The 26,665-nt window shown below is 37.7% G+C and overlaps 2 protein-coding genes across 5 annotated transcripts in view; both read right to left on the bottom strand.

Annotated features, from left to right (window-relative positions):
* gas2l1 (growth arrest specific 2 like 1) overlaps nucleotides 1-11,365 on the bottom strand; it is a 36,072-nt gene extending 24,707 nt beyond the window's left edge. Inside the window, exon 1 of the mRNA XM_015401652.1 lies at nucleotides 9,978-11,365. Within this exon, the coding sequence (XP_015257138.1) occupies nucleotides 9,978-10,679 (702 nt within the window). The 5' untranslated portion in view covers nucleotides 10,680-11,365. The remainder of the gene's footprint in view (nucleotides 1-9,977) is intronic.
* Nucleotides 11,366-16,116: 4,751 nt separating this feature from the next.
* ewsr1 (EWS RNA binding protein 1) lies at nucleotides 16,117-26,104 on the bottom strand. Of its 4 annotated transcripts, none has more exons than XM_015401647.1 (15): nucleotides 26,021-26,104; nucleotides 25,520-25,556; nucleotides 24,509-24,560; nucleotides 24,253-24,400; nucleotides 23,920-24,124; nucleotides 23,555-23,811; nucleotides 23,142-23,292; nucleotides 18,745-18,782; nucleotides 18,192-18,221; nucleotides 17,794-17,909; nucleotides 17,494-17,623; nucleotides 17,302-17,412; nucleotides 17,036-17,162; nucleotides 16,599-16,955; nucleotides 16,117-16,488 (listed from the first exon to the last, which is right to left on the bottom strand). In XM_015401647.1, the coding sequence occupies exons 1-15, from the start codon at nucleotides 26,034-26,036 to the stop codon at nucleotides 16,452-16,454; spliced, it is 1,812 nt and encodes a 603-aa protein (XP_015257133.1). In that variant the 5' UTR covers nucleotides 26,037-26,104; the 3' UTR covers nucleotides 16,117-16,451. The 4 variants fall into 4 exon arrangements, with proteins under 4 accessions (XP_015257133.1, XP_015257134.1, XP_015257135.1 ...); XM_015401648.1 differs by having other exon boundaries at nucleotides 18,745-18,779; XM_015401649.1 differs by having other exon boundaries at nucleotides 23,591-23,811.
* Between the last annotated feature and the right edge of the window lie 561 nt (nucleotides 26,105-26,665).

The raw sequence follows: 26,665 nt of genomic DNA, 5'->3' as shown, positions 1-26,665 counted from the left end.
GCAAGAGCTGCAGCCGTTTCAGAGAGAAAAAATGAAAAGCCACTGACTCATGATCCCCTTTGCATAGAACCTGCTGTGCCTATAAAGATATATCTTTGATGTTCTCTTAAAGCTTAGCCACCACATATGTCCTCATTGTTGCAGGTATAATTAACATTCCTTTTAAAAAGCTTGGATTGCGTCATATCTTCCCTACGTGACTCAACAATCTCTTAATTTGCTTCCTTCCTGACCTGCAAAGCTTCTAAGAGCCCATTCATGAAAGAGATAGGCAGATGGAGTCCAGGGGTAGAGCACAGGAAAAGGGACAGGCAGAGATAAAAAGCTGTTTGGGATTTAATATTGAACTTCTTTGTTGATTCAAATTTAGATTACACATTTCATATTATCAGATAAAGCCTTGATAAAAAACCATAAGCAACAAAACGGTCTGTGGTATTCTACACAGAAAATTTGCACTGAGAGCTTTGCAAACATATAATATAATTTTTTTTTTTTTATTTAGAAATATTTTTATTTACATTATAAACCTTAGTTTATTTTTTTTATATTGGGATCTTTCTTGATAGACAATCACAAGAAAGAACTTTGGTGTCCGTCCTGTGCTGAGAGTTGTAAAGGAAAGTTAGGTTTTAAAATAATTTCGTAAACTTTGAACTTGATCTCAAACTAATATTAAATCTATAATCCAAAAACACTGATGATGATGATGGCCGTATCATGCTGAAGAGACACTTTTGAGCAGAAAACAAATACAAAGATAACAGTTAAGCTTTTTACTTGGAAAAAGTTTGAAAAATCAATCGTGTTCCACTTTGTATTAGGCCATAACAAATCCCAATAAAACACATTGAAGTCTGCTGTTATAACACAGCAACATGAGACAAAAATGAATGTGAGGCCATTTATATAATGAAGACCTCTTGGTTTTTAATCATGCTTTAATCCTTCATATCTCTCCTATCTTATTCATATCCTCCCTGGACTTTCAGAACCTTGTTGAAAAGCTAATTTGCAGTTCTGCTTCGCTCATGTCACATCGTAGGACCACACAGTCTACTTGAGTGCTTCCCTCAACCTTAGGTGTGCCAGTCCACTTATTTTACAGGCTCATTTTATGGGCTCTCTGAGTGCTGCTACACTCCAACAATGAGGAACAAACCTTACAACTCCCTTCAGGGGAATTTCTACCAAAGTCTTCTTCCTTTCCTGAGAAATTTAAGGGTTGAGATATTCAAAAAATATTATAGAGCACAGCACAGAGCATTTAAAGTTATCTTCTAAATGATAGAACCCGACTATTCTTTCAGCGTATTTCCATGGCCGGAAGGCTGGAAATTTCCCTTAGGAGAGAAAAAAACCCATCAGATAAGCAGAGACTAGGGAGAGAAGCTTGCCAATGGGGGTAGCCGCATGGTAGAACAAAAAACTTTGGACCACCACCCATTAGAAAGAGGTCCTAACTGCAAATGTAACTTTAATCTTCCACTGAATCACAGCTGTTATACTGCTGCTCATAAACGCAACACAGCTCCTGAACAAATTAACTTTGTAACTAGCATGGGCTGCAGGAGGGTGCAAAATTACAGCTTGCATGACAATAATGTTTTCTAATTCTGTTAAAGCTGTAGCCTGAGGGACGGAGCTGAAACACAGAGTTAGAGCAATACGGGTAACAGGCCCCATCAGCAGAGAAGTGGCAGAAAAACAGATAGATGAATGTTTCTGTGACACAAATGCCAGATAAATCACTCACATTGGGATGGGAAATAAATGGCAGACATTTATATTGACTTTAGAGGCTACAGTGCTCAGTACCCATTGCTGTGATATTGATGGGAGTTGCTATAACTGTCTAATAAAGGTGACCTAAAACCTGTTACATGTATTCACCAGTTCTGTTCACTAATACATATATTTTAACTAGGACCCTAATGAGACCTAAACAGATTTAAATAAACATTTTGATAGCAGACGCTGTGGATTTCTAAACACCCAACATTAAACATAGCAAATTGATTAAACTGACGATTAATTTTCAATTAATCGATTAATAATCGGATAGCCAAAAGTTCCTAAAAGAAGATTTTTTAAGAAATTAAATCAGGTAAAGCCTAAACTTTTCCACTTGAGAAATTGGATAGAGCACATTTACAGAAGGAAACATTTTTTTAATCCTAAATGCAAAATGTTTATTTTTAAAAATATATATTTTTTTACAATTTGGATATAATAACTGTTCTTAAATGGTTGCTCTGTCAGCTAAAGGCATTTTATAGTCTTTATACTCCAGTAAACGATTAATCAATTACTAAATTAGTGGAGGATTATTGAAATAATCGATTAATCCGATTTTTTCAGCCCTAATTAGACATATATGCAACAAAATATCATCATATTTGTTTTTCAAATATAAATCTGTTTTGATCACTCTTACTGTTCTCCATTGTTTTTTTTTTCTGACAGCAGCTGTTAGTCCAACAAAAATGAGAATCTCCTCCTCAGTCTTAACTTTTTGCAGCTTCTAACATGTTTTCTTCAGTTTTGCACTGTATTTCACTCAAGCCGTTTCCCCAGCGTCTCTCCCCTGTCCCTGGTAAAGATCAGAACGTACAATGCTGCTGTTAGCATGCTTTGCACATTCATGTTTTTTGTCTTAAAAAAACTTAATGCAAATATTAGCTCCTGGTTTGATGCAAACTATAAATCAGTTGTTTTTGACTTTCTTACCCCAATCATTCTTTAGCCCAGATGTGTAGCATATAAATAGCTATCTAGCAGCTGTCCCATCAACAGATTCTGTTTCCTAAGCTGTGGACGTCTGTAAGCCTTTCAGAAATACAGATGCTTCTCTGATCAATGTTCTCCATTTCTGTTCTGCCGGTTGAAGTGGGCAGGGATGACTTGGTAGATTTACAGCTGGGCCATACTGTTTCAATTACACCATGCTCTGCAGGATGTTCAATGTTTAGGATATTTTCTAATAAGCTAAACCTGCTTTAAACTTCCCTACAACTTTATCCTAAAACAGTCCGCTCTATTTCTCCGTCTTTGTGAGGCAGTTTGTTCCCTAGCATTATCTAAAAAAAAAAAAACACACTTCAATGTTGAACCTTCTGAGAAAACCACTGTGTTTTATCTGAGAGTATCTGAATTAAGATGGCTGAATGTCAATGCATGATTTCTATTTTTCAAAAAAGGAGAGAACTGGAGCGACTGCTGGGTGCTCATTAGCAAAGCAAGTCGCAGCAGGAGCAAAGTTAGAATAAACAAACCATCCATAACGAAATTAAATTGAATATTGAGTTGGTTTATCTACTCTAAACTATGATGTGAAAGCACCTGAGAGAAGGCTTTTTGACTGCTGAGTAGGTCTCAATATAACACTGCTAAAATCCAATCATAGTACCTTCCCATGATGCATAGTGGGCTGCATCAATGCAAACTGTTCTCTGTAAATCAATACTCATCTTTTAACGACATGACAAACAGCCCATAAGGTGCAAGATGGATAAGAGAAACTGATGACATAAAGCTCTTTAAGTGCATACCTCTCTTGTTTGTCTTCTGCAATCAAACAACAATTTAATCAATCAACTCAGGAAGTTAAATATCAGTCTGTAGTCTAACCGGTTTGTCAATATGTACTGGAAGAGCTCAGCAGCACTCAGTGCTCTCCTTCTAATCAAGTTTGGGGAATTCGTGTTCTGTGTTCACTTGTGATCAGGCTGCTGCAGAAAAAAAACAGAAACAAAAATAGACTACATATATAATTGAAGAGGCCTGACAGGCTGACACCCAATTAAATGGTAATCATGCAAATGATTAGCTGATGGCATCAAGTGCTCCAATAAAGGAAAAAAGATTAGTGCTATGCAAAGTTGAGGAGTCAGCCCTTTCCACGCACAGACTGCTCCCTGAATGCTAAGAGGAGGTAAAGCAGGGATTGTTACAGCACAGAATAACCTTTTAAATGCTGCACTGCTAAAGACATGACTGCATTTGACACTGGAGGCTGACATGAGTGTGGTCCAATTCAGAGCAGGATGACCTACTTTTCCCCTTTGCTCTCCCTACAGTAGTCCTTCCTCCCAAAGTAGCATCCAATGCAGTCGGGTTTAACAGAGTGTACAGTGAAGCCACTCTAGGCGTGACGTCTGTTGTCTGCACCCGCTTTTTCTTATTCCATGAATGCATGACTTGAGCCAGAAGCTTAACAGAGCAGGGTTGATAAGGCAGAATCATCTTTCTTTTTTCTATCTAATCATGCCTGTCCTCTGGAGGTGTCCTCAGTGAACGATGAAGATGTCAGCTTTTGATTGCCTCCCTGCCAACAACCGCTGCCTAGCCATTTCCTAGCTTTAATAAAAGCACCAAGACATACGGTCACAATCTACGTTGTGTTGTCTCCTGTGGAGGAAGGACAGGGGGGATGGGAGCCACGGCTCACATCTATGAACTAAAGAGGGGCTGAATGTGAAACATAAGGTGAGAAAAAAAAATATTCTATAGGAAGAACACCAGATTCTGATGAAAGAAATTCAATAAAGATTATGGAAGACTTCTGGTTTGCTGACTTGTTTCTTTTTTTCTATTTTTGAACAATTACAATGGTCCTAAAGCCTCGATGTTAAGCTGAGATTCTTGCTTCAGCAAAGTTACTAGTAGTTGGCTTGGTGCGTGTAACAAGAAGGAAACATCTGCTTTTTAATTTCATAAAAAGATTTCAGCTGTGTCTCATAAATAGAGCCACTGATATAGTAATAGCTACTAAAATACCACTGAGTGCTTTTACAAAGGAAAAAAAAGAAATTATATACAGCATATATATATATATATATTTATTAATATTTATATATTAATATATATATATATATATATATATTTTTTTTTTTTTTAATGGGAAGTTATGCAGAAAGCTCTGTTACTCACATTACCCTCTTGGCTTTCTTATCAAGTCTACACCTGAACTATACCCTCTGTTTTTATTAATTCTCTCTGCTGCCCTCCATTTGTTTTTGGTTTCTTCACACTCAATATGATGATTGGTTCCTTTCTACTGTTTGCACATATTTGCCCAGTCCCAAGTCAGCAACTTAAAGCAATCAGTGAGTTTCCTTTAAAAGAAAATTTAGTCGACCAGCTGCCATTATGGGATAAAAAAATCTGTTTGTATAATAATATAGGTTAAATTGGACTGTATCAGTTGGATCTGATTCTGACTTAAATAAATTTTGTGTGAATTAGATTTGGAATAATTGGATACTTACATTTTTTTTGCATTAAAATGCCTTAAGGTGACATTTGTTGTAAAGGGAGACTTACAGCCACTATCTGAGCCATAGAGGGAGGCTTTCCGATATAAGATGAGTAAACTGGGGCAGATCAGAGGAAGAAAGAGAGGTGGGAATGTTGACATGAGGGTGTGTTGCCAGAAAGGTCAACAGCTAATCTCTTTTGTAGCCAGCAGCTAGTGAATGTGACTCTCCATGACTTTCCAAGTTAATTGTGCATTGTAGCATTGAAAAATACACAATAATTACTGTTTAGTTACAGAAACTGCCGGGGTCCAAAGGAGGAGACCTACTTACACGCTGTTCAAGAATTTAATCAATACCTAATCTTCCAAATTCCAGCATTTGAAATGGTTTTATTTGACTCTACTGATCTTTTTCTGAGTATTGTCATTTTGCATACACAGAGTGTATAATTTCAATTCAATTCAATTCAGTTTATTTATATAGTGCCAAATTCACAACACATGTCATCTCAAGGCACTTTACAGTTCAACCAGATCATACAGTCAAATTGATACAAGGTTTTCTATCTAAGGAAAACCAGTTGATTGCATCGACTCATTGACTCAAATACAATCCCTCACACTAAGCATGCTTGTAGCGACAGTGGAGAGGAAAAACTCCCTTATATACAAAACAAAATGTCATTACATACAGCTTTTTAACAGTGTAATGCCTAATTAATGCCTAACCTTAAAAAAACAGAGACACGTGACAAATGTCCATAGGCAGACCTAAGGACAATCTAGTAACTAATGTAACCAAAGTAAAATAGAAAACATGCATTTTTTTGAAATGCTGGATGAGGAACTTGGGAACAATCCACACTTTTAAGGCCATTCAGAAATGGCAGCACTGGGATTTGAAACCAGGACCTTCTTGCTGCAAGGCAACAATGCTGCAGGAACAACAGAAGCATGTCATTGTTGGGATTCAGTGCAGTTAGAGCTGTCTTGTGATAATAAACTGCACAAAAACTAACAACACAGACTACATTTTTGCTTAAAATAGATTCCTGTGATTATATGACTTACACTTGATGTAAACAATAACAACTTATGTCCCATATAAGATATGTAAACAAAGCAACAGACTAGGAGCATATTTATTCTGCAGAAAAATAATAAATAAAATAATGCTTCATAATACAAAACATTTAAAAACTAAATCTGGGTATAACCGGGGTGCTACTGTGTTATGGAGGTAAAGCGCATGACCCAAATATCGGTTGCCTCAGGTTTGAGTCCAAGCCCTGCTGCCTCTATTCTAAGAATAAGAAAATAAAGGCCACTACAGCCTAAGCATTATCTTTAGAGCTGGGTATGATTAGCAAAGCAATTATTGTGTATTTTTACACATTTGGGAAGAGTGACTCACTAAGTTTACATCAATCTGCATTAATTGGACTTATATGCTAAATAGTAGAATTAATTTGGACAGCAAACTGTGACAAATCGGAGCTGCAGATATTAAGTAATAATCTAATGCAAATGCTTAGAAATAGTGGAGACTAGGAACAGTTGCAACATGTTTTACATTTGACTGTTACTCAAATACTTTAGACAAGTTCTTTAAAACTGAGTGGAGAAAATCTATTTTTCACAAATTGCATCTGAATTCAAAGAATCAGATGTTGCATTCCTTTGTGGATGTTTGCAACATGAGACAAATACAATATATTTTACTGTCCATAAATAGATTATGATGACATATTGTTAAGGATTTCTATTGAAAATATGTTACAATTAAAGTGTTATCGGCTTTGATCGGATACTAAACATCTCCAAGATTCAGTGACATGAGAAGAGTGAAACAATTATTTTTTTTTTTGTTATTTTCAACAGATGCATTCATTAATTGTGGAAAAATACAAGTGCAAATTTCATGATACGTTTAACTAGAAAACTGCAGATAAAACCCATTATCTATATGGATATGACAGCTATGCAGCTGAATCTAACCATATGATTTTTATAGCAATGGACCATTCAGTGTATTGTCCTCAGCCATGAACATACAGGCCTCCTACCAAAGTGATGCTGCTGTTAACAAATGTTAAACTAGTTGATCATGGGTAACTAGGTAACATGGTAACCATATTAGCAAAAAGCAAATGCATCACTTGTTGTTGTAGCTGAATCCCTAAAACAGTGACGATATAAAAAACAAACTTTCAGTCCCTAAAACATTTTTTTTTTAATCCTGGAGCAGTTATAAAATCTTCTTGCTTGTCCTCTAGAAGTAAGGGAGGCCTCCAATATTGCAGTATGAGTGTCCTCACTTGTTTTAGATGGAGAAAGATGGCATGTTGCAAACATCTCCGCTGGAACTTTCTCTGTTCTCCCTACCATGGCATACAGCTTCAATCCAACCTCCTATGTAATGATAAATAAAGTTTATTGTTTTCATTGCCCAATTTTAATTGCTCCCCACAGTTCTTTGCAGATAAACTGAAATTTCCAAAGAGGAAGCAGTCTGAATTTCATAGACAGATGATAACGCTTCTATTATCAGTCAGAAGCTCTCCAGTCTGAGTGTCTCTCTTTGACTCTGGCACATGACACTGTGAACGCTCAGAGGCAAAAGAGATGGTGACTGAAAAGGAAAAGACTCGCATATGCATCAGTAGCTCTTCTCTGATTGTTCCGTCCCAAAATGCGCCATGCTTGTATAACCTCCAGTCATATGAGTGTGTGTGTGTGTGTGTGTGTGATGGACTCAGAAGCTGGACAAGCTCTCCTCCTATTTCTGTCTACAGAGGTCACAGAAAGCGCTCCACTCTGCTGCCTGACAAGCATGAGTGTGCCTGTCCTGTCTGCTCTCCTCCCGCCCTGTCGGCTCTTAGATCATTGGTGTCAAAGACCGGCATTGTTTCTCTCATCAGCATGAAAATATTAACTCCACCACCATTCACACAGCCTAACAAAAGCATGTGTTCTGCCTGGGTGTCTGCTCTCTCATTAGCTTTGTTGTGGTCTGCTGAGAAGCAGCAACTTTTAATAAAGAAAAGTTAGTTCCAATGGATTGGAAGAAAATTAGATGAATGTGGTTTTAAAAAAACGCATGTTGGGAAGCTGCTGCAGAATGCTAATGATTTAAACAGTTTGCTCTGCTTAATATAAATTATTTTTGTTATACAAGTTGACTGAAAGAGGCTCAACATGTCTGGTTTTTAAAATCCCAGAGGTCGCCTGCGAGGAGCTGCAAGAATTTGTGGGTGATGAACTTCTTGACCTCTTGGTTGTAAAGGAATGTACCAGTATACATACTTACACTTATGCAACAGGTAACCTGCAAAACCGACATGATGCTTTCAGAGAGGCAAGTTCAATTTTCAAACATTTTTCTGTTTGGGTGGGTTTTATTGTTAAAGAAATCTGGATTTCCAACAGCTGCCAAAACACCAGACAAAATACACTGGATTATATTTACTCTGAGGCAAGGTTAAATGTAGAGTTTCTGTGGGAAAGTATATTCTGTTATCCTGAGGGAATGCTTCCTTGCAAATCAACAATCTGCCTAAACATGCAAAAAAAATGAGCTCATCAGTCATAAAACACATTCTGTGCGCCTGTGGGAAAAGATAACAGGTGCATCTCATTAAATTAGATTTAGTTGAGAAGTTTCGCTATTTAAATCAAGCAAGAAAACTAATTTTAGCTTAAATGCATACTGGGTGGTATATTTAAAGTGTTTAATGATTATTTCTATTAACTTGGATAATTAGACAGAGCCTAAAGCTAATAGAGCGTTAACCATATTGGGAAATTTAAATGTGGAATAAAACCAACACTAAGTAATTTTACTACAGACATTTCAACCAAGTTTAAGTATAATAATTATATATAAACCTAAAACTAGGATTGGGTTTATTTTGCAAAAACTGCAGCCTGGCAGAGGTGATCAGTCTGTAGCGATGTTGAGATATTAAGCAAGCCTAGGTTGCTTTATTTGCAACCTTCAGCTTGTCCTTGCTTCCATTGTTGGCTCTAGTGTTTCCTTTTTCTTGTTGATAACAATTTTTTTTTTTTTGTTTCTTTTTAATGTTCCTAAAAGTAAGCATAAATACCCTTGGCAATGTTTACAAGTGCCAAGTCCTGCTGGAATAAATCTGAATATCAATAAATCCTGTCAGCAAAGGGAAACATAAAGTGCTCTAGAATTTCCATGTTCTTGTGTTGACTTTCGATTTGAAAAAACTCAGTGGACCTGCAGCAGCAGATGACCAAGCCATCATTTGCTGTGAAACCTTAACCCGTGATGCTTCTGACGTCTGGCAAAATCATCCGATGTGAATCTTCTCTAAACTCCTGATTTGGGTATTCTTCACATTCCTCTCAGGATGTGGTGTTTCCATTCACCTGTTATTTTTTTTAACCACACTTTTTCCCAGCTTCTTTCAGTGACTTCCTGGATTACCCACTAAGTGGAAGGCATCAGTGTCTGTGTTTGGGGAAACTGTCAAGTCACCTTCTATAATTGCATCACCACATATCCATAACTTACAGATTTTGGAATCAGAAACAGTCGGCTTTATGAAATCTTACACAAACTTGAGCCTTGATATTGAAAAATCTCAGATAATATGCAACAAATGTGTAACATATATGGTTCCTCTGCTGCTCTAATTCATTAAGACGCATCTTAAGAAAATAATGTAGAGACACTTCAGTAACTCACCAGCTCATCCAAATTTCTCATGTCACATAAAACCCTCTTCTGTGGCCAGACGTAGGGCTCTGGATCCGGTTCTTTTTCATCCTGCACACTTTGACAGCTCTCCCTGCGGCTGTAACACCTGCTGGGTGAGCTTTCCTCAGCTGGCTCTCCTCCATCCACCCTAAGGCTCTCCTCATCCCGGATCTCCTCTTCGATCTCCTCCTCCAGCTGGATCAGCATGGGGGCCAGCATGCCAAACTTGGACCCCCGCCGCGCCACCTCCAATAGACACAGGATGAAATTCTTCTCGTTGCATCTCTCCACCAGGTCGTTAGTCTCAAACATGAGGACATCCTTGATCCACAGCTCCTGCCTGCACCATGTAATGAAGTTGGACACGTTATCCCGAGCCAGGAAGGAGCCGGGGATGACGTTCCTGGACTGGAACACCACATCTTTGGATGGGACCTTCATGGACCTGGCAGCCTCCGGGTACTCCGACTGGAATTCCTGCGCGGCGCGGTTCACGTTGTTGGCGTGCCGACACAGGGCGCAGCCCGTCCCTAAAGCATCCATGAAGTTATCCGCAGTGACATCCAGGTCATAGAGGGTCTTCAGCCATTCAGCCAGGTCCTCCTTCATGGCATACAGGTATTCTTCGCTGGATTTAAAGGGCCGGATGCTTTTAGAGGCGGCAGACTGAATGTTGCTCTGATCAGCCATATTGTCAGATCATGTATCAATAGTCTTATTTGATCATCCCCGACTGTCTCATTGCATAACGGCACTCAGAAGGTTCATCCGCAAAATCAAGCGCACAGACCGGGCGGACGCACCCATGCCGTGCGGTTCTGTAGTGGAGCTAACTGAAGCCAGGCTTTGTGTTGCCAGGAGCATATCTGGATGCGGGGCGGCCGTGGCGCATGGATGCGTTTTCCGGATGTGTGTGAAACCCGCTTCCTTTACAGAGCGCATCGCAAGGTTCCGAGGAGTGGGAAAATAAAAAAATGGATCAGACCTGCTTTGCTTAGGCTAATCCACCCCGATGACCTGCCGGACGCACATTTCCACGTGTCGCCATGTCTGTCTGAGGCCCGCCGGCTCCTGATCGGGAGAAATCACGACAACTGAGCAGCTCCCAGTCCTCAGCTCATTTCCCTGCAAATAGGCTCAGCCCATGGCGCACCGCCTCCTGCGCTCAATATGTTGACCTGCTGCAGCTTAAACCAGCAGAGCGACTCGGAGCCACATCCCATTATGAGGGATAAACGCTGGAAGAAGAAACTTAACCCTATACTAACCAAGTCAGCAGGAGCAGAAAGTAGCTGCAGTGGATCAGGAAAACACCAGAAATCACCTAATCTATCCAGGAATGTGTGATTCTGACCAAAGGCCTGAAATATAGACCTGAATATGTTTCATTTAACTACCTTAGTGAAGACCCTAATTAGACCAAATGTTACCTTTTAGTAAAGTAAATGTTAATTTTTAAAAGTATTTAACCCTTTATAAGGCAAGTTACAATTTTTGATCACTTGCATATAAGCTTCTAAACCTCAGTGAGGTCTAGAAGCACAATATCTACATCCAGCCATTCAGCAAAAATACTGCTACATGGCTGTACATCTTATTTTGGCATTGATAATTTAAAAGAGCCCTTGAATGATATATTACATACTGTAAATTAAGTTTAAAGACAAAGTTAGCAAGTCAAGTAAAAAAGGTAAAAAGCCAATTAAAAAGTTTAAAAGTAAAGTTAAAAAGTTAATGAGCCTGGTAACTATTCTATTTAGGTTTATAAACTAAAAAAATTTAAGTACCAGAATTAATGCCTATAAGGTTATGTTGTACCAAAAAAAAAAAAAAATGCTTTTCATTAATCAACTTTTGTTATTTTTCTTAATGTATTCAGGCAAGTTGCCGTTTCTTGTCATTACATTGACAAACATTTTTGCCATAAAAATTTTCCATATTTTTTTCTAGTGTTACAAAGGTATTAAGGACTTGTCCTGGATTCCAATAACACTATTGGCTTGAAATGTTGATTTTTCAAACTATTTAATTGAGTGCCCTATAAAGGGTGAAATGATACAAACTACAAATCTTGAAAACTATATAGCATGGAGCCTACTTTGCTTAATTAAGCAAGTTGACACATTACAATAAAAAATAAAAGTGAAAAAAGAAATAATTTGCCTCTTTTTTCACATATACAGATCTAAAAAGTGGGGTTTGGAATTTTCCTCAGCCCCTTTTAATCTGGAACCCCAAAATAAAATCCTGATTATACCTAAATTAAGTAAACAGAGCATATTAATGTATTAATATGTATTAATGGAAGTATATTACTCAAGATTTAAATTAGTGTTGCGCCGATGCCATTTTTTGGCCCCGATACCGATACCTGATACCTGGCTGTATATGCAGGAGCAAGAATGGGCTATAGTCCATAAGAAATTAAAAAAATAAATAAAAGCAATCCACTGGGATCAGTTTCCGAGTTAGAAGACGTTTCGCTTCCCATGAAGCTTTTTCAATCCAAAATGTCAGGAATAGTGTTAAGTTCAAGGTTTTATACAGTAGCCCAACAAAGCGTTGTTTTTGTTTTTAAAACATGCAAATTGGAACAGATGAAGGGGTTCACCCATTTGGAATGCGGGTCATAGAAACATGAAAACTGATGTCCACAGACACTCCTTCTCTGGGTTTGATTTATTTTCCAAAGAAAGGGTTACTAACGTAGTATAAAGGTGGTCATAACCCCAAAAGACTTCCAGACCTAACTAGTTTCAAAGTATATCTTAATGGCCTTGCCCTTTCTTATCTGTCTGAGCTGTTGCATCCTTACACACCCTCCCGTTCCCTCAGGTCAGCTGATCAGTTGCTTCTGAGGGTCCCAAAGACAAAATGCAAGCTCAGAGGAGACCGTGCTTTTTCTGTGGCAGCTCCTAAGCTGTGGAATGATCTGCCTCTGACCATAAGACAGGCCTCTTCTCTTGCTGTTTTTAAGTCCCTTCTTAAGACTCATCTTTTTTCCTTGGCTTTTGGCACAATTAGAGAGGTTTTACTTTGTTTTATTCTCTTTGTATATTAATATGTATTTTACACTTGTTTTTTTTCCTATTTTATAATTTTATTGTATTTTATGATTGTGTACAGCACTTTGGCGCTGTCCGGTGCATAAAGTGTTTCATAAATAAAGTTGGTATGGTATGGTAAGTTGGTATTGTGTTAAATTAATTTGCGGCTTTTGTTTCTGATTGTTTTTGTACAGTAAAGCAGAGAAACAGTTGTGTATTGTTTCATATTCCCCTCAGTAATGTGCCACCTTACATTAGTATTAAAAGTATGAGAAGTTAGAGACACAACTCAGATTACTTCACTTTTTCTAATCACTGATTACAAGGTGGTCATGATGGAGGTGGGCTACTGACAACCTCATCCAGATTTTTTTTGGTTTGTTACAGATTAATTAGCCACTAAAATGTTACAATACCTCAGCCTGAAGAGACTGATGAGATATCTAATCCAATAATGAGGTTAACCAGCCTGGTAACAAAGTACAATATGAAGTCGGTAAAGATAAGAGCACATTATCTTCTGTCTGCATACGATTTTTGTTATTCATTTACAACAGGCTTGTTACAAATGTAACAAGGAGGTCCTTCTTCAGCTAATCAGTTAAATATTTGACAGTAATAGTAACCTAATGTACAGAGAGCTCAAATATAAAAGGCCACAGCTGTCTTACATGAAAACCTCTTTAGGCTTTTTGTTGTGTAAAAAATATGATATAAAACAGCTAACAACATTGGCATTGATCAATGGGCAACAATTAACTGAAAAAACTTAGAATACCAAATTTGGTTTTATTTTCCCATAGTTACTAAACAAAGCAGATGCCCTTACATAATAAATAATGTATTGCAGCTTTCCATTGGAAATACTTTTAATCAATTAATTTATATCATATGGGACAACTAACTTTCATGCTACAGACACACTGTTGTAATACACAATTTGACTTTGCTTGACTGAATATCTCAAAGGGTTAACTAGAATAACAGCAAGTGATGCTCTAAGAACCTGATAACTTCTAGTACAAATAAGATTTTATAGTATTTATATAAAAATGTAATATCCTGAAAAACAGAAGTTGAGAAATAAAGAAGAAAGTAAAGGACATAAGGTCACAAAAAAGATGGGTAAGACATAAGTGAAGGAATAAAGGAAGAAAGCAAAGAGGTGGGAACAGAAAACAAAAGGACAAATCAAAGAAGGTATAAGCAACACAAAGGTGGGTGAAGCTGAATAAATTACATAAATGAAGAGAAGGAAAGACACATTCAAAAAGCAGGCTTTTTTATCGTCATTACACAGAGCAACCAAATTCACTCTTCGCATTTAACCCAACCCTTTGGGGAGAGGTGTGCTGCCATTGTGCAGCGCCCTGGGAGCAGTGTGGGGTTATGGGTCTTTGCTCAGGGAGCCAGAGTGTTGTTCCGTGGGATTGGGGCTTGAACTCTGAACCTCTGTATTCCAAGCGAAATGCCCTAACCACTAGACCACCACTCCCCTTCCTGAGATAAAAGAAAGAAGGAAAATGGCGCAAAGAAAGAAGAAATGACAAGGAAGAAAGGAGCACAAGGACAGACGATTGGAATGAATTAAAATGGATAACACAGATGTTTTGTTTTTTTCCCTCCCATACTTTTGCAGACAAGGAAAACAGTCTTGCTTTTGTGCCATCTATAGTATTTAAGATCCTAATCAGTTTGAAGAAAAAAAAGCAAAACACACACTTAATTTAGAAGTAATCTTAAAGTGCTTAGAGGATTATATTTTTGCAATTCTGTTCTTTAGAGAGTGGGATATTTGCTTAGTTGGGCTACGGTGTACTTCGTATGCCTGAAAAACATTAAAGCCCTATATAGCTGCTTATTGTGCTGGAAAACATGGGTCATGTTATATAATACAGACAACAATGTTAAAAATGTACGTAATCATTAAAAACTAAATCCTTTAAAATTTGTTTTTAAAACAGATTCCACTGAGCGACACAATCTGTTCATTAACAAATCTCTTGGTTAAAGGTGAAAATAGAAGTTTTAAGTTAATGCTTGTCTATTTTATAATGTGTAGAAAGTTGGTTAGCATATCGGTCACTGGATACTTTGTTCTTACCGTGGAATATCTTAATTACAATGGTTTTCATTCTAAAGATTGGTAGAAATACTAGATTTACTTGCTCAACATGAAATTGAGGGACTACCATTTTCTTATTTCTGCATTCTTTTGTTCTTAAATATTCTAACAAAATAAATGTTTACTCTTTGTATCATCTAGACAACCCACCCTCATCTAAGAGCCAACAATTCTGTACTTTAAAAGTTCAAAATGTTCCAGCTGCTGTTTTATTAGGTTTTGGAATCTTTGCCTGCTCTTGATTGGACAGCATCTTCTGCACTCTTCAACTGTGCTGAACGTACAAGCACAGCCAATGCGAGGATGGAGAGCTTGTTTTCATTTAAAAAGAGGGATGCGTTTAAGAGGAAAACAAGGAGGGGGCAGCATAGAACAGAAAAAGTAGGTGGAGAGTGGATGAGATCATTTTCTGGGTCTGGATGAATCAGCTTTTCTGTCAAGGAGGAGCAGAGGGGTGACCAAAGCAAACGGGAAGAATTCCAAGACGTCAGCGAAGGTTGAGCTTCCTGCTCAGTGTGACAAGACTGAATGTTAAAAGGATTGAAGTTTATAGTGAACATAGAATGTTCATTGGCGCTTTATTCTTTTTTAAGAATCAGTAAGAAGTTGAAACACTGGGGGAAAATTTTTTTTACAACCCATAAACTTTGATGTCCCATAAAGTTTGTCAGAATTCCTTTAGAACATGTCTGCGCTAACTTTTTCCAAATAAAACAATTCATTGTTTATGCTGTCAGCAAATATATTCAAACTTAAGTCATTATTTCTAGTATTTTCTCCTGTTAGTACTGCCAGTAGTTTTGTTTCACACCTCCTACTGGCAGGACAGGGAATTATGGCTTTTATATCCCTACAGCAAAAAAAAAGTGTCTGCTTCATATTCTTTTCAAACATCACAAAAATCAATATATAACCCAGTCTTCATTCTGGTAAATTGAGCAAGTCAACAAAAAGGTGAAATTCACAAAATTTTATTTACCAAGTATATCATAGTACAACTGTAAGTTATGGGAAAGGGGGGGCCGTTACATCGTCCAATGAAAAATATTGCATTTACGATACAATGGCAAACCTAATGTTCATATTTAAAAACAAAAACATGCACAATACAGAATGCAGTATAAACACTAACTAAAAAAAAAGAAATAAAACAAAAAAGGTAACCACAGAGTGGACAAACTGCACATTGTTGAATGAAAGCAGTTCTATAACCATCAAAATATGGAATCATAAATTAAAACTTCTTTTAAAAATCAAAATCCACTACAGGAAGAATCAAGAAGTTTTCCTTCAGTAAGGTCGGTCTCTACGCTCCTGACGATGGTCCCTGGGAGAGAAAACGGGGGGGAAAAAATAGATGCAAGAATAAAACATCTTTACACATTCATTTTAATATTACAAGAAGCTAAAGTATAGAAATAGTTATCACAATCCTACCTCATATCCATCTTGCCACCAGGTGGTCCCATTCCTCTTCCCCCTCTGCCACCCATTCGGTCCATGGGAGGTCCTCCACGCCCAGCTCCACGGAACCCTCCCCGGTCCATTCCTCCACGTCCTCTGAATCCACCACGGTCACCTCCCCAACCGCCACGGAATCCACCGGGTCCACCTGGCCCACCGACGCCTGCTGGTCCACCACGGTCCATACCTCTGCCCCCACGCATTCCTGGTCCACCTCTGCCTCTGTCACCACCTGGAGGGAAAGGAGGACCACCGCCTAAGCCCTCAGGTTTGGGAGCTTTGCACTGGTTACACTCCATCCTCCAAGCAAAGTTTTGGTTACCACAACCCCTGGGAAAACATACAGATTTACAATTATAAAATGCACACATAAGGTAACAAAGTGTATATGAGATAGTAGCTGTACGTACGGGTTAGGACACTCCCAGTCCCCAGCTCGTTGCTGCATGTTGCCTCCTGTTGGTCCACCTCTGCCCATTCCACGTGGGCCACCTCGTGGACCAAAACCTCCACGGTCCCCTCCTCGCCCCATCATACCTAACAGAAAAATTAGCGCATAACACCAACCAATAATTAATGAAGCAGGAGTTAACCCTCCCCCCACATACCACTCAAAACAAAAACCATGAGGATCCCAAAGGGAAATTAAATGAGATCACTGCTAATTCATATTTACCTCCGCGGCCCATCATGCCATCACGCATGGGCATGCCACCTCTCATTCCACCCATCATGGGCTTTCGGCGTGCCATGGACACCTTAAGCCTTCGGCCTTGAAACTCTTTTCCTGCAATTAAAACATTTAAGTCATCTCAATGATGAGTACATTTTAGAGTGGTTTTAATTGTTCTTATTGTATAAAGGATACCATCAAAATGCTCCACAGCTGCTTTGGCACAGATGGGCTCCTCATAAGACAGAGTGGCATCTCCTTTGGGCTTTCCGGAGTCCTTGTCTGTGTAGATGTTGATAGCAGGCTGACCCAGTCTGCGATTCATCTTCAAATGAAAAAAAAATAAAGTTTAATTTCACCAAGTGTTGTGCTGAAAGATAAACCCCAACTCTGCAGGTTGTGACAGATGCTTAGGCTGACTGCAGAAACATACTTAAGATTTCTTAAAACAAAAACTTTGATTAAAAAAAAAAAAGGCTAGAAAATGATTCTTACCCTTATGGGGCCAACGTGTTTGAAGAACTCAGCCATTTCCTCTATGTTGGCTTTCTCAGTCAATCCGGTGATGTAAATGGTGCTGTTCTCAGAGTCATCCTGCTCCTCTGGCCGTCCTACAAATGAAATATGGATTAAAAACATTTTCTAATGAAGAGCCCAGTAAACATTTTTAAATTTGTTCTTTCGTTTTCTTAAACATACTATCAAACACAATCAGAAGCCTTTAGATGTGCATTTGTTGTCAAAAGTATCATAATTGATAAAAAATAAAATAAATCACTCATCCTGGATAAGTAATTTATCTACTTTGCTCAGTTGCACTTGAACAATGCTCCTGTAGGCTACAGGACATTTAAGCACCAAAGTATCAAAATGATGTTTAAAATGCTACTTACCCATTTCGCGATCATCCCCGCCCATAGGTCCTGTAGTCCATCGAGTCAAAAGTAAAGAAACAGATGGAGAAAAAGTCAGTATGTGCAACTGATATTTGGCAGAAAACACCTGACAAATACTACAAATTGTAAACCAAACTCTCATACATGGTTCCTATTGGGAAGTTGAAAAATATATGGTACCATCTGGTACAAAAAGTCCTCAATTGATAAATTGGATTGAAAAAAAATTGAACACCTTAGACCCTTTGGCAAATAACTCTTTTGAAAAGCCTTTTAGACCAGAGTGAAATCCAAAAAAATAAAACCCACAGCAAACACTTTTCTTGTTAATCCATTTAAAAGATTTTCAAACCACAAGCAGTGACTGAATTAGACAACGTACCCCAGAGCAAATGGTCTCAGGCATAAGGTAAAAAAAAAAAATCTAATATTTTGATGCCTTTTTTTAAATTTTGCATACCACATTGTATGTATCAATGTTTAACGCATATTTACCCAAAAAGTGTTACGGGTTTGAAAGGACTAACCAGTGTAATACTCAGTAACTTACCACCAGGCTTACTGAAGCCACCTCTGTCTCCAGCGCTGCTATGGGGGAATAAATGGAGATATGAAGGCGTTTCCCTTTTACAGCCACTTCCATGGCTCGAGCAAAGTGGCTTGATCGGGGAGTAATCAAAACATTCTAACTAGCTGAAGAGCAACTTTAACTCCCCACAAATCTAACTATAAAAACACAATTCATCAACAGAATAACCATGTGTCACTCCTTATTAGCTTAGCACAACATCTAATGACAAAGAGTGGATACATTTGCGAAAAAATAAACATGAAACATTTTTGCTGGCTTTTAAAATGTGATAAATCCTAAAACAGATGAATACAGGCATAGGCATTTCAGATGCATTGACGGCACACATACGGTACCATCACATATATATTTTTTAAGTCACAATTGAATTGCCTTTACAGTAAAAAAAAAAAAAAAAAAAACAATGCATCTGAAATTTCACAAGAGAAATTGTCACTACATTTACCAAAATAAAAATTACATTTTTTTTAAGAGCAAGAAAATAAATACAATATCAACCAAGGATCTTAATTTTAAATCAAAACAAGTGAATTGATTTTATTTTTATCTATACACCCATCATGCTTGGGGGGTAAAAAAAGAAAACAAACACCATCCTCAGTTCTTGATAAAAGGCAGACTTCGAATCTTTGTTTAAGCTCCTTCCTGCTGCTTAAGCTGGAGACTCTGTACAGAGTTCAGAAACTTTTTAGAGAAAAGATGGTTATAAATGGCTCTCACTGTTACCTGTGCGGTATAAATGTGACAAAGCATGTTAAAAAAGCGCTCAAAATAAATCACATTTGTATTCCAAACATTTCAAAAATACAGCATCCCAAGTCCCCCCCAGCCCCCCACCCCAGAACAAAAACACCTGTGCAAACCTAAACTGAGATTAAATCCTAATCTCACTATAACCCCCTACAAAAAACTATTTTATGAATGTAACTTATGTGCTGTGATGTCTTATGAGTGAAGGGCACCTACAAATTTGTTTAAAAACAAAATCTCAACTACAGTCCATAGAGGTATAGGTTTTGACTGACCTACTGGAGAGCTGAGTTGTATCTTATTTGAAAATCCTGTTAAACAAATGCTGGAAAACCAAACCAACCACCAATATGAAAAAGAACATTCTATTATGGGAATGCTAAAAGACTTGATTAATAAAAAAGGTACAAACCAAACCAGAATGGAATGCCTGCATACTTGTGCAGTTCCTTCTAACTCAACTGCGGCCTTTTTAATGAGGAGCATATTAAATTTACCCAGCTGTGTGGGTTGGGTTTTTTAAAAAACAAAACAGGGAAAAATGTTGTAATTCACCAAGTAGTAGAAACGTGTGCCGAATAATATTCAGGCAAACAAGCGACGGTCATGCCGACATAGGGCAACAAAAACAACTGAAACCTGTCCAGACCAAAAATATCATGCTAAACGTGCACATGTGTTACTCAAAGTATAATCCTGCCACAATTTATCCACATCAATAATCTGATGAAAATGGATATTTGGTGTGGCTTTTCAGATCATTATTTTTTAAATCATTAAATTCAAAGTCTATTTTTTTTAAAGAAACAATACCAATTTTAGTGGGTTTACAGCCTGCAAAGATATCCCCTTTACCATTTTGAACATTCAGTTCTTTTATAAGCCAGTGAATATTTATGCATTTCATTGCAAACGGTAGCTCTACTTAGCATATTAAAACCCATTTATAAAAAGGGCAGATGTAGGAACCACATTCAGTCCCAAACCATGAGATTAAGAAGTGGATGAAGTTGAGGAATCAATGGAAAAATAACTAAAATAGAAGATATATTGATTGCATTGGTTCCCAAGTCTGGCTTTGATGTCTCACATTTTTAAGAATTACTTTTTTTTTAACTCTTCATTTTATATGCTAAGAATAATAAAGATATCAATGTTTGGTCAGGTTAACACTAAATGAATATCAGGTCATTAATCCCCTTTTCCAGGTCTTTAAGTCTATTCTTATGGGCTTATTAAGACAAAGCATGCCATCTCCATCGTTATGTGGATCAGCTTAATATTAATTGGCATAACAGCAAAGAAACCCATGTGATGTTGCTGACCAGCTTTGGGCAGTTTGTCTTTGGTGGTTATTTCTTAGAGGCTCTCTTGCTGACACTTTTATGGCTTCTCAGATTTAAAGTGGGACTCTGGCCAGGCCATTTAAAAACCTTTAAATACACCAGTCAGGAAAGAAAAGCTCAGATATGTTGATAATTTAAAAATTACTTAATTATTTTTTTTTTTAATCAGTCACTTATGTGAAAATTTCAGTTCCTGGTCATGTTTCAGACAGCTTCTACCTGGATGCCTGAACACTGACAAACACAACCCTCTATCTTATTTAGTCATGAAATACTTTGGACCCACCTTAGAAACTCTGGATAAGACCTCAAATTATTATTATTATTTATTTTTTTTTTTTTTTCCATCGGTACCAACTCTAGTCACCTCCTTTAGGAGTAGAAAAACATGAGCACAGAGTATCACAGAAATATTGGCAGGGTAATCGTAAGCTGGTCCAATCAACCATGTGTGACAAGGCAACAATGGAGGACCTTCTGCACAGTTAATAGGTTTTAGACAGACTCAAGATAAAAAAAAAAAATGTGAAGACAAGCACTCTGTATAAGTAACCGGAGAGATGGAACAATGGAACGGTATCAAACTGAATGATATCAAGCAGGCAATAGATGCAAGTCAGCACTACCCAATGTTAGCTTGCTATAGTTGTAATCAACGCATTTTGGTTATATTAATTATATCTATGCATGTGCAACCAGTGACTCCAATGACCCACTTAAATCAGTGACCAGTTTTTTTTTTACTTTGCATATTAAACCCAGTTTGGTATGGTCGAAACCACATTAAAACAGCAGTTTCACTAAACAGTTACCAATGGGAAATCTAGGTGAGTGGTACAGAAACATGATTTGTTGGTACTAATGGAAAAGAGCTAAAGCAGTACTTTACCTAGGGGGATCCAGATATCAACCTGAATCAGTTTGTTTTTTCAAGAAAACGTCGACTGTAGACCAATATGAACATGACCCATTTTCTAGAGGCAACAGCATAAATGTTTTAATCAAAATTGTTTGTGGGATATTTGATCAGTTTTGGTAAAAAAAATAATTAAAAACCTCAGCTGCAGCTAAGGGGAGGCTTTTATCAGTCATGGTATGCAAACTTTGGAACAAGCTGCCTTTAACAAAGAAGGCATCTTCATCTGGTTCTTGAAAACATTGTTTCCCAGTGGCTTTAGGGACCGCCCATTCTTTTTTTCCCCACCAGTTTTCCCCTGTTCTATTTTATCTGCCAACCATTTTTTAGTTTATGTAGTCCTCGTAAGTTTTTCCACCTTCTATAATTCTATAGAACTTCAACTTGTTATTAAATATGGTTTTAAAAAATGAATTTGCAGTAATGTTGGTGATGATACTCGAAACAGACCTCTTAAAATACTCATGAGTGGGTAAAATAATTGCCTCAATAGCATTAAACTGTACCAAATGCCCAAGATCCAGGACAGGCCTGCTTTTAAGAAGGTACCAAAAACACTGCACAGAACAATGGAGACTTCTTACTATTAGCAGCCATTTCCAAAATTCATTCAGCACCGTCTTAAATTTAACCAAAATAATAAACCTTATTTCTATTTGCATAATTTTGATTCCTATAAATATGTGTGTAAAGTATTTCTAATAAAATCTCAAACATAAATTTTGTAATAAAAAAAAGCTCCCACTCCTTGTAGAAACCAAACTCTCCAACTTCCCAACTATCAGTCATATAGTCTTTGGATACCAACTGATTAACCTGAAGCTTAAGCACAGGCTGCTCTAAATACAAATGCATTGTATTAAAAAATATATATATTTAACTTACCTTTAGCCTAATAGGTCAGAGCTGAGAGATACTTCAATAAAATGGCTACGACTCTTTTTACAGCTGAATACCATTGGCTTTGAGAAAACAATCGTGGAATTTAAACCTTTGATCTTTATGGTATAAAATCTTTAATTCCTAACCACAACATAACTTCAGGAAGCAAACTGGCAAAGCGCCTTGGGTCCTGGTTGAAAAGAGACTTATCCATCTCCAATCGTTGAAGGCTACCATTGAGCAATTTTGAGAGAAATTTTGGAATCATCTTTACAGCAACTCCTATGGTAGGTTGGATTATAAAGGGAATTCAAATGGGCAACTGTTTTAGGAATGAAGTTGGAGACTCTAGGAAAATAATCCAGCCATTTCATCAAAGAATGCCTCAGCACTGCCCAAAATGGCAACAGCACCTATGATCTAAATGAAAATGGGATTACATGTTAAGGAAACAGACTTACCCCATTCCACGACCCATGCCTCTGCCACGATGCATCATTCCTCCACGGTCAAAGCCATCCCTTCCCCTGTTGTCTCCACCTCCAGGGTACCTTCCAGGCTCTGCACCTGGATAGCCAGAACCTCCCCCTTGACCATCCTGTCTGTAATTATCTACCAAAGAGCAACATGACAGAATTAATGCCGATAGCCCCAAATGTTTGCAGCCATATTAAAGATTTTCATTGCGCTCAATTCCTTCATTTTCTCGAATGAATGCGACTTCTCACTAGAAGTAGGACTGGGCAATATGGAACAATGATAATATCACTATTTTGAAGATAAATGGAGATATACAATATCTCTGTACATTTTACTTTTCAGAAATTAATCATAACGCCTCAGAGTCAAAGCATCATAAATCATTGCCACTTACTGTATGGGCCAGACTGGTTGTAACCGGGTGGTCCACCTTGCTGGTTGTATTGATTAGCTGCTGGTTGGCCGTAAGAACCAGCACCCTGAGGAGGGTAAGCTGGAGGAGCTTGTTGCTGCTGTGGTGTCTGCTGTTGGTAGCCCTGTTGCTGGTTGTAGCCGGCCTGCTGACCCTGGTATCCAGGCTGCTGCTGTCCATAAGACGTTGCTTGGGAGTAGGAGCTTTGATTGTAGCCAGCAGCTGGTTGACTGTTAGCACTGCAATTAGAAAAAGTCAATAAACAAAGAACTACAAAAAACAAAAAAAACAACAGCATAGAAACGGTTGTTTACAGAGTTTTTATGCTGTTAAAACAGAATTTGTACCTTTGAGGTGCAGAAGGTGCAGCCTGTTGACCATACCCAGGGTAGGCAGATTGGGCAGTGTACCCTGGTTGAGAGCCATAAGATTGAGAGGCAGCAGGAGCAGCGGCCGCAGCAGCAGCTGGGGTGCTTTCATAACCACTGGCCCCATAACCCTGGGCTGACTGTGTATAGCCATGAGCAGTGGACTGGGCAGGTGGATATCCAGCTGGAAACAGAAAAAAAAAAAATGCCTTTAGAAACGTGGACTTAGAATGATGTCAGTATACATGTTCGAAAAAAAAAAAATCTTTAAGTATCTAGAAAAGTTAAAAAAAAATAAATAAAAAAAATCACCTGCTGGCTGCTGGCCATATGTTGATCCATATTGTGTTTGCTGTTGAGGATATGCTCCAGCAGCAGGGGTGGTCTGAGTATAACTGCTATCAGCAGCAGCTGCAGCAGGTTGGGTGTATGAGCCATAATTCTGCTGGCCATAGCCTTGCTGTAAGTGACATGACAGAATCAACATTGTTGAACTGCTAAGAATTTCAGTAGAATTTCTGAATGACTATCAACCAACAATGGTGTCAACTATTCATTTTAGTCTTACCTGAGCTGACTGGCCATAAGTCTGTGATGGCTGAGCAGCATAGGAAGCATACCTGCAGGAAAGAGAAGTAAAGACTTTAGTTTTTTTAATCCCCAAATCTAGTGACTCCTCTTACCTCTGGATTGTAAAGAAATCCAGAGTGAATCCAAGTGGGTTACTTCTCATGCTTAGAGTTAATTTGCAAGCTTAAAAGACTCATGTTTTCAATACAGCAAATTCTGATTATGTATGAGCTTTTGCTCCAATAAATCATAATTACCAGCTCCTTTGTGAATAATTCTATATACTGATAATTCATTATGCTTCTGGGCAACAATATTACTTTGGGTTGGTGCCCATTAATTTATAAATTATATATAACATAAATTAATACATAATTTTTTTATACTCTTTTCAGTGTATAAGTCCTTATTGTGTGACCACTTCTGCAGCCTTTTGCTGCTGTAACATCACATTTACCCCATTGTGGGATAATTAAGGGATTTTCAATACCATTATCAATGAGTATAACTCACGTTTAATATTTCGAGCTAATCATCTAGATAAGGGGTGCTCAAGTCCAGTCCTATAGAGCTACCATCTAACTTTTAGATGCATCTCTTCTGTAGCACATCTGAATCTAAAGCCTCAATCCCTTCATTTAGCTCAGCATAGTTGTGGTGACGAGCCACTCATTTGATTCAAGTGTGTTAAAAATGGTTGCATCAAAAAGTTACAGGATAGTAGCTCTTAAGGGCTGGACTTCAGCACCCCTGATCTAGATACAAATCGTCCAAATTGAAGACATGCATTAGCGTTCAGATGCTCGAAAGAAAAATGTATTACGCATCAACGCCTGCAATTTATTAAACACCGGAATCCCTATGCATACATTCAAAGAAACCATATTGGTCAACTTTACTGGACCTTTAAAAAAAAAAAAAAAAAGACACGAAAGTCTTATTAGTCTCTTGAACCAAACGTCAATAAACATATTTCAACGTTAATATCAAGTGGACTTCAAAATCTTACCCCTGCTGGGCACCACTCTGGTTGTAGGAGCTGTAATCTGTGAATAGAAAGGATAAATAAATCAGAAAGATTTAAAATAAAAAAAAAACAGGATTTGCGCGCGCGAGCCACTCATTCCTTTTTCTACAGGCCTGTTGTTAGGCCTTCACTGGAAATATGCTAACTGACGAGCTAACGAAACCTTGCATGAACGACCCCTCAATGAACCAAAGGACCGAAATGCACTAACGCAGTTTACACGAGCATATTAATATAGCTTAGTTTAGCTGTATTTTTATTAAATAAAAATGTCAACTTGATAACAAATCCTAATGCCTCGAGAAGCAAACGTTAGGCCTTCCACGCAGCGTGGTACACGCTCATTGTAAAGCAATATTGATCAAAAACTAAATTAAACGATTGTATGACTTAAACATTTACATGTACGATAACTTGATAAACCTGATACTTAAATCTAATTATAAAAAAATACGAAAGCCGTATTTCTTTTTTTTCACTCACCGGGTGCAGACGCCATTTTGAGCGAGTCTGTGGGAACCGACAAGATGCTGCTGACTGAAGAAGGGGAGGTAACCTCTCGCCAAAGAAACCACGAAGTCCCGCGATATCAAGGTAAACGTGACGCAATAATCTTCCTCAATTTTAAATTTATTTTATTTTATTTTTTGTGGGGGCCACTGGGGAGGGGGAAAAAAGTTAACTGATTTTTTAATTTTATTGAAGTTTAATATGGGAAAAAAGTCTGACTTTAATTTCAGAATTCTGACTTTTTTTTTTTACTTTGTTATTTTCACAGCACCCTCATCCACCATCCTTTTGTTTGTTTATTGCTTGCACCTCTTGTTATCAAATAAATTATAATTTAATAAGAACATACCGGAATTTTAAAGGACGTGTGGGAATAGAAATATATATACCAGAGATTAAAATACACATTTCTACAAGAATATCAGATCAAGTATCTATTTTCACAGCAGAAATGTTGGCAGTTATATTAACCTTACAATGGGTAGAGGAGGTTAGACCAGACAGGGTGCTGGTATGAATAGATACAAAAGCAATTTTAGAAAGTATTCAGGGAGAAGGAAATAATAAAATAGTATAATAAAATAATAATAAAATAATAAAATAGAAATAGTAAAAGGC

Source organism: Cyprinodon variegatus, unplaced genomic scaffold (assembly GCF_000732505.1).
Source record: "Cyprinodon variegatus isolate N-32 unplaced genomic scaffold, C_variegatus-1.0 Scaffold1243, whole genome shotgun sequence".
Taxonomy (NCBI): domain Eukaryota; kingdom Metazoa; phylum Chordata; class Actinopteri; order Cyprinodontiformes; family Cyprinodontidae; genus Cyprinodon; species Cyprinodon variegatus.
This window is presented reverse-complemented; position numbering and strand designations above follow the sequence as displayed.

Coding starts and splice junctions, on each gene's coding strand:
- ewsr1 (XM_015401647.1), bottom strand. Junction 23,293..23,554: donor CAACCAGTCTGGCCCATACA/GTAAGTGGCAAT, acceptor GCTCTTTGGTAG/ATAATTACAGACAGGATGGT. Junction 17,910..18,191: donor CGGGGATGATCGCGAAATGG/GTAAGTAGCATT, acceptor TTTCATTTGTAG/GACGGCCAGAGGAGCAGGAT.